Source organism: Galeopterus variegatus, unplaced genomic scaffold (genome assembly GCF_000696425.1).
Source record: "Galeopterus variegatus unplaced genomic scaffold, G_variegatus-3.0.2 Scaffold1354, whole genome shotgun sequence".
Taxonomy (NCBI): Eukaryota; Metazoa; Chordata; class Mammalia; order Dermoptera; family Cynocephalidae; genus Galeopterus; species Galeopterus variegatus.
In genome coordinates this window covers 203,863-212,509 of record NW_007727465.1, presented here as the reverse complement: position 1 = coordinate 212,509, position 8,647 = coordinate 203,863, and the positions used below count along the sequence as shown (strand labels likewise).

The window sequence follows — 8,647 nt, the reverse complement described above, 5'->3', positions numbered from 1 at the left end:
CAATATAAAAACTAATTTACTTCACTAGCACGTGTAATGGTGTTAGCCATCAAAATCTAAAGCAGAAACCTATTCCCTCCCCATCCCCCCATGCTAATAATTAATGTTGCTGGAATCACACTGTTGAGGGGCTGCGGGTCTGTCCTTTTATGTATATGGGGTTCAAGAATGTGGAAGACTGGTAGCCCACAACAGAAATATATTTCTTGGGCTGGCCCGGTGGCGCACTCAGTAGAGTGCGGCGCTTGAGGGTTCGGATCCCATATAGAGACCGGTCCGCTCAGTGGTTGAGCGTGGTGTGGGCGCGACACTGAGGGTTGCGATCCCATTGCTGGTCGCGGTACAGGCGCGACACCGAGGGTTGTGATCCCGTTACCGGTCACGAAAAAAAAGACAAAAAGGAAAAAAAAAAAGAAAGAAATATATTTCTTGCTAAAGGCATAATACAAAAATATCTTTTCATTAGAAGTTACTGATGGTACTGCAGATATCAAGTTTTGAATGAAAGGTACCATCAACTATAACACACAAACTGCTTTATCTTTCACATCCAAATAAAAGAGAGAATTTATTTTCATTCTGAGTTTATTTAACATTTCATCCAATTGAACAGAAATAATACATTTGACTCCAACACTGGCAAGACGCTGTGCTAATACTGAAATAAAAACTGCCAGTCAGTAAATACAATCATAACTCATCGTATCATGTCAATACAAATATTAATAACTATTTACCTTTACAAGCTTATTGCACTTCATGTGGATTTTTTTTCCCCTCCAGAAAAGGTATTTCTAAAAGATTAGCAAGGATAACCAATCTTGGTTCATTTGTTCTTCTTTATAAATTATGGTTAAATTATACAGTAAATATTTCTATATAAAAGCATTAAGAGTCTGAAGCTTCAATAAACAATGTTTAAAAAGACATATCTCCATGTTCATTATCCCTTTTATAACTATGCTTTGGTCATAACTTCCTGGAGTGTGTAAAATTTTGGTTAGTTTGTCAATCTTCTAGCCAGTCATTACCTTCTCACTGATGGGTCACATTCTGAAATGGAGCTACAAATTAACTGGGGGTTAGGACTCTGAGATTAGCTGGGGCAGTCATTACCTTCTCACTGATGTGTCACATTCTGAAATGGAGCTACAAATTAACTGGGGGTTAGGACTCTGAGATTAGCTGGGGCAAGCCAGATAGGTCTCAAGTATTCTAGCTTCTTACTAAAAGTGCCCTTTAAGCACTTCATCGAGATCTGCCCTGAATTTCAGGTTTTCACCACTTTTCAAAGGGAAGCACTGACAGCAACAAAATACATCCAAGGCCAGAATGTCATGGGGAAGCCATTTTTGCTTCAAATGGTTTAAGGCAGAAAATCTAAATGAGAAGATGCCAGTGACATCGAGGAAGGCTCATGGCCCAAAGCTTCAGATCTATTAATCCTTTCAGAGAAAAGACAAACACAGACACAAGGCACGTCATTTTTTCTTTATGAGAAAACTCAGTCCGGTCAAATTGTCAGGAAAAAAAAATCTCCAAACTGAATAGTATCTATATTTCTTTCACTTACAAATGTCTCAATTATAATGACCTACACTCAATGAAACAACTGCCTTGTGCATGATGTTGGACGTTTATAGACTTGAAACATAATCTCCATTATATTAAATGTATTATATGTGAAATTACTACAAATGATGTAAACAGTGGTTCATTATTTTCAAACAGGGTGGAATGTAATATATGACATTCAAGTAAAATTCACTGTAACTGATTCATACATGTATTATTTCTGTATCTTTCTGAAAGCCAAAGAGATCTATATGGATGATTTACAAGAAAATACATGTAGGTAGCTGGAAATGTGGTTTCACTTCTTGAAAAATCTGACTAACCAAATTCAACCCAGTCTTACAACATTGGTATTGAATATACTTCCAAGATTTGACATTTGTACTTTTCAATTATTTGATTATTCGATGTAAATGACTGAATATAAAGTCAATAACTGCAAGGTAAGATTAACATCTTCATAAGAATGTAAAAAAATAAATTTTAAAGTCAACCATGAAAATCCACCAACAATATGAATGCATGTAATTGTTGACAGCAGAGAAGGTGTGTTGCATGGGCCTATGACTGTAGCTTTCAGAGGGTGTATGAAGGACCTTTTGCCTTACAAATCCAAAAACTTCATCATCTACGTTGGGTCTGCCCACTGCCCAAACAAAAGCAAACTGCCCTTAATATATTTAAAAGTAAGTTTTCACAGTTTAGCCTCAGAACTTTTGTATTTTCCCAATTCACTGCTGAGACCTCTTCAATTTTAAACGAGTGATTTGAAACATTTCATTGAATGAAAATTCAATATTTTAAACAGATTACATTTTCATTGATTGATAATCAATAATTATTTTCTGAACATATACTAAGCACCTACCATATGCCTAGCAGTACTTTTTAAAACCCTGGGTGAAAGCTGGGATATTGTCCTTGAAAAACAATGACTATAAAAGCTACAGGAAGGGTTATTCCTATAAATCATAACATGATTCAAATGTAAGGGAGCCAACAGGTTTCAGGCACCTGGCCCATACCAGGTGCTGCACTATAAGTAGCAGCTTTATTCTAAAAGGCTAATGTGGATCTTTAAAAGATTTTTGTAACTGGGAGGACCCAGGTAGAACATCATGATTTTCCTCACCAGCATGGCTACACCAGGTTTGCAGTTGGCAGGATTATCTATAGAGGTTTTTTTTCCCTTCTTTACAATCCCTTATTAAAGTATGCACGCTGTAATTCAGGATGGGTCTCTCGGATCTTGGCTTGCAACTCAGCCTCCAAGCTTGTCACAGACATGGAGCTGGGAAAAGGGAGAAATGACAAGGTTATTACGTGGGCAGAGGTAGAAACCAGAACCTAGAAAGAACAGGAAGAGGATGCAGGTGTGGAGACCCCATAAGAGGCAGTAAAACAGAGTCCTGTTTGAGATATGCTTCATATGGCTGGAAAATGAGTATCCTGTTTCTTTTAGAAAATTAATTGTCACTAATAATGAAAGAAATAAAACTTAAGAACCCAACACCCAATGCTTTTTACCTCTCAAATTATTAAAAGCTGAAAATCTCTCATTGCTGGCAAGAGTGTATGGTGATAACATTCTCAGACCCTGCTGCTGTCAGGAAAACAACTGGGGAAATGCCACTTTCCAAGGAAAACATTACATTCCAATGTAAATGTTCACCATTGATTAAAAAAGATACATGCACTTAGTGGAATGAATAACATTAAAAATTTGCTTACACTAATGTGCTTTTGTTTATTATATAATAATGCATGCTTATTATAAAACTTTTAGAAAATACTAAATGTACAACAAAAAAACCCACTCATTGTCCCACTACTAAGAGTAACCACTGTTAATCTTTGCTTTATGCATTTAAAAAATGCATTTTTTTTTTTTGTGGCTGGCTAGGATATGAACCCATTACCTTGGTGTTGTAAGGTTGCATTCTAACCAACTATGCTCACCAGCCAGCCCTAAGAAATGTATTTGAGTGTATTATAGGAGTAAATATATGTATTAAGGCTTATTTTTTCTTATAAATGCATATTCATTAAATAAAAGTATTTAAACAATTGTCCAGAATGCTTACTTCCAGAATAGTTGTTAATATTTTGAAGTATTTTGATATGTAATTAGTCTTTTAAATATATTTGGCATTTGATATAGTTGGGATATGGTAACATGTGAGGTAAAAGTCAGGATATAAGTTTGTATAAGAATATGCAAAATAAATAAAATTATGAATACAGAAAAAGACTAGGGAAAAACCCACAGTGGCTATTCCCCATGTGTGGGATTTGAGTAATTTTAAAATGATGATGATGACACTGATGATTCATAATGATAACGGCTATGACTTATTGATCATTTCTTGGACGAGACATTATGCATTTTAATCCTTATAAAAATCATGAGTCAGGTATTATCATAATTTTACAGATAAGGAAACCTGAGGTACAACTGAGATTTGAAGTCAGATCTTTCTTGATTCAAAAGCCATGCTCCTAACCAGTGGGCAATATTGCCTCTTGGTCCTTCTACTTTTTCATTGATCTATAAGTATCAATAATCACTATTAATATATTTTAAAGGCCAAATCTCATTTTGAAATTAAAGTTATTCAAATCTAATTGGGTGATGGGAAGTTTTTTTTTTTTTTTTTTTAAATCTTCTAGGAGAGTTTGTTTAAAATGGAAATAATCTGTTTCTTGACAGGCAAAACTAACCTGTAAAACCATCTGGTTCTTGTGTTTTCTTTGTAAGAAGTTTAAATGTTGCTTCAGCTTCCTTAACGGCTTTAAGTCTATCTATTCAGCCTTTTTAATTTTTCAGTTTTGCTAGTATTTTTCTAGGAATTTCTCTACTTTGCCTGTTTTCAAATCTACTGGTATAATAATGTTGATAATATGCGCTTACTATTTTTTTTTTTTTTTTCATTTTTGTCTTTTTTCATGACCGGCAACGGATCGCAACCCTCAGTGTCGCACCCGTACCGGACCGGGACCGGCAACGGGATCGCAACCCTCGGTGTTGTGCCCGCACCTCGCTCAGCCAGTGAGCGGCCGGTCTGTATGTGGGATCCCAACCCTCGGCGGGAGCACCGCTGCACTCCCAAGCGGCGCACTGTAGCAGTGTGCCACCGGGCCGGCCCCAAGCGCTTACTATCTTTTGAATCGCTGCTTAATTTATAGTTGTGCCTCTTTTTCATTCATAACATTTTTTGTGCCTTTCTCTTTCTGCTTTGATTGATCTCACCAGACAATTGTGTATTTTGTTATTATTTTCAAAGAACTAACTTCTGACTTTGTTGATTCTCTATTCTTTCTTTGTTATTTATTTATTTTGATCTTATTTTCTTTTTCTGGAGTTTATTCTTTTTTTCTTTTTTTAAGTTGGACTTTTAATGCATTGATTTTCAGTCATTCTTCTAATATAAACATTTAAAGCTATAAATTTCTCTCAAAAACATATTGGCTGCTTCCTACAAATTTTAATAAGGAATGTTTCTGTTGTCTCTCATTCACACAGGGAAATGGATAATTGTGGCATATTCATACAATGAACTATTTTATAGTAGTCAACAATGACTGAACTACAACTACATGCAATGATGTAGATGAACCTTAGTTATATGACGTTGAATAAAAAGAACAAATATTAGAAGGCTAGACAGTATGATGCCCTTGTCTAAAAAGTTCCGAAAGAAGAAAAACAAAAGGTGTATATATACGAAGGTACTTTGAAAAGTTTGTGAAAAAAAAATAGAATTAAAAAATAATACGAATCTTCCCATGAACTTTTTGAAGTTTCATCATATACATATATATGAGTTTATACATATGTGTGTGTATAAATGTATACATATAAAATGCAAGAGCATGAAATTCAGCACAGTGGTTAAATCACCAGGGGAAGCAGAGAGACGGGCTGGATGGAGTCCATAAGATGTAATTTACTGGTAATATTGTTATTCACAGGTTGGACAGGGGATTCACGGATGTTCATTCTATCATTAAAATAAATAAAATAAAAACAAATAAAACAGGGCCATGCATGGAGTAATGAACCGAGGAGTTATGATTTATCCCACTCTATGTAACTGAGGAGCACGAGACAAGAAAACAAACACATAAACAAAAAACCAGACCAATAAGCTTTATTTTTAAATAGAGTAAGACAAAAGAGCATTGGTTTCCCAAATGTAAAATCATGTACTCTCTGAGGCTTTGGCCTCATGACACTAGTAGTTACAAAAAACTTTTAATTTCTATACCTGCAGTTTAAATGACCCATAAAAACAAATGTTAGAAAGAATGTATTGCTTTCCTCATAGCACTCTACATCAAGGCTGAAGTCGGAAGCTTCTTTGTGGGTTCTCAAATCTAAATCCTTTTCATCTCAATAGCAGCTGTATTTCTAAGCATTTACCTGGGATCAGGCACTCTTCTGAGCATTTTACACACACTATGTCTAAATCAGGGAGGGCAAGGTCAGCTGCTGAACATGGAACTCATGTGCTACATACGAGAGAAATGAACTATTCTTAGGTTAAGCCCTGAGGTTCTGGGGTTTGTACAATTAAATAGGTATGATCACTCTACTTTAGGGATAAGGAAATTCATCTGTATTGGGCTTCTAGACCAGGTTCTGAAGGTCTTGCCCTTTCAAAGGGGGCTCTTCTGTAGGTACCAAGGTTATGAGCTTTGGATCTCAAATCAAGTACAGTGGGGTCAAAGGGTGAAAGAGCAGACAAAAGGTAGAGTTCTCTGCCAGGTCAAGGGACCTGACATAGTTCTACAATAGAACATCTCATCCGAAACCTACTTTGAAAGGTTAGGGCATGAAAGACCATAGGTTTTGGACCAGAAGGCCCATGAATTTAGGAAAGGATATTACACAGGCAAGCGGCCTGTAACTCTAAAACCAAAAAAACAAAATGCTGCTTCTTTGTGCTCTGGTGTTAAATTCAGAGGAGGCTGGAAACCTAGATATTTAGACAGTGCTGATTAATGCTAGTCAGTCCAGTTCTTAATTTGAAGGCAGGATTCAAGGGCTTTTGTAATAAAAGACATGCACAATAAAGCTTTTAAGGCAAAAAACTAAGTAGGAAGGGAAACAAACATACTAACTACCTACGCTAAGTGTATATAATTGCTGTCCCTGGGAGTGGAACTTAAATTCTAATACAGTATTATAGATGCATTTGCCAATGGATTGAATGATAATAAACCATATTTAAATTTTTATAAAAGCAAATTCGCATCAGAGTTAACCTGACTTTTACAAAAGAATAAAGCATTTTCAAATTTAACAGAAGACGGTAAAAAGAGCTGGGTAAAGAGTTTTGAAATTAGAAGTGGGCTTGATCTCTGCCTCTCTTCCTTTGAAAGACCTCAGCTTCATTATCTTTTTGAGTTTCACCTTCCCTACCAATGAAATGAAAGAACAGCACCTATGTCTCCAAATGATTTTAGAATTAAAACTCACGATCATTCTGAAGAATAACATATACATACCTTTTCTGAGGAAAGAGAGCACAACACAGGGGCGTAGCAAACACCAAACTTTAAAAAAAAAAAAGACAAATCAGTGATTTTGAAATGGTCGACTTTTCAGATTCTTTTTATAATAAACCATTTTCTTTACAGCCTCACAAAAATATGTCCTGGTTGTGTAAATTCTATTGCCTAGGATTGCTAAAATAATGGAAAAAAAAAAAAAATCAAAGAGAGAACAGGAGTCCCACATGTTGTTGATTCCTTTAAAGACAGTTTACTTCTATCTAATTATTGGGACAATAAGTTCCAGATGTTTTGGAATGGTCTTATTTTCAAAACCTTTGTCCCATATTACCCATCCTTTCCCCCACCTTTCATATGGTATTTATCTTTAAACAAAGAAATTAATTCTACAAAAGTAATTTGTACTCACCAGAAGCCAACTAATCCAACTTGAATAGGCGCGCTCATCCATGGAAACCTCTGTGTTGAGAAATAAATGATTTTGAATATTTTTTATACAGGTACTCAGAGACAATTTCTTCTGCTGATTAACTGGAAGGAACCTCTCCAGTTACAAGCTCCAGGTGGACTGTGGTTAGTAAAATTTTGGGTAATGCTGCAACAAGCGTGTTAGTCCTGACTTCCTGCAGCCCTCTTTGATCTGTAAATGAACACATGCAAAAATCAAGTGGCTTCTATTTTTTTTCCCTTGCACATACAATCTGAGTACTGCTTGGCTAGATACAGGAGGTGGAAAAATAGCTATCATTTGATTATGATTTATCTCCTAGGTGGGGAGGCAGTATAGTCTGGCACCAAGGTTTGAAGACAAGCGAACCTGCACTTAAATCTCTGCCGTACCAGTTAGTTCCTCACTGTGAGAAAGGGCAGGCAGAGCATAACCTCTCCAAGCTTTGTTTTCCTTGTTATGATCCTAAATGAGCATTGTAACAGCTTCCTAAAAGTGTGCGGGTTAAGATATGCCAGATAACATTCATAAAGCACCCAGCACAGTGCCCAGAACATAGCAGAAACCCAACAAGCATTTACCATCCCCATGCCCCCTTGCACCTTATCTCTCTTAGTTTTAGTCACTGTCAGTATGGTTAAAACGATTTCTAGCATAAAACACTTTTGCTACATATATATTATATATATATATATATATATATATTTTTAATGGAAGCAAACCAGTTGGTTGGTCTTTTGGAGAATAAATGCTGTTAGCTTTTTAGTTTTAAAAAGGGAGTGGTACCAAAATCCACAGTATGAAGAGCGATGAGCGGTATGGTTATATAAGTAGGGCTACAGAAAGAGCTGCAACAAAGTCGTGAACTGGTTGTAATGAAATCAGCCAACTTAGTTAAGAGTCAACACAAGCTGCTACGAAATAATGTGCATGAGAGGCATACCCTGGTCCCCGAGGAGACTTCTCTGGTGAAAGAGTACATCAGGAAGGTCAATGTAAGGGGAGAAAGGTATGAACTAGAGAGGAAGGGAGAAACGTCATCAGGAGAATGATCCACAGAGGCGACAGAGGGGCACCACCCCTCAAAAGACAGAAAGAAAAGGAAAG

General features: G+C 36.3%; 1 protein-coding gene across 1 annotated transcript in view; it reads right to left on the bottom strand.

Annotated features, from left to right (window-relative positions):
* Positions 1-567: 567 nt before the first annotated feature.
* SFXN1 (sideroflexin 1) overlaps positions 568-8,647 on the bottom strand; it is a 29,022-nt gene continuing 20,942 nt past the window's right edge. The window contains exons 8-11 of the mRNA XM_008576451.1: positions 7,502-7,551; positions 7,087-7,134; positions 1,161-2,866; positions 568-1,075 (exon numbers count right to left, since the gene is read on the bottom strand). Coding sequence (XP_008574673.1) covers positions 2,770-2,866; positions 7,087-7,134; positions 7,502-7,551 — 195 coding nt within the window. The 3' untranslated portion in view covers positions 568-1,075; positions 1,161-2,769. The remainder of the gene's footprint in view (positions 1,076-1,160; positions 2,867-7,086; positions 7,135-7,501; positions 7,552-8,647) is intronic.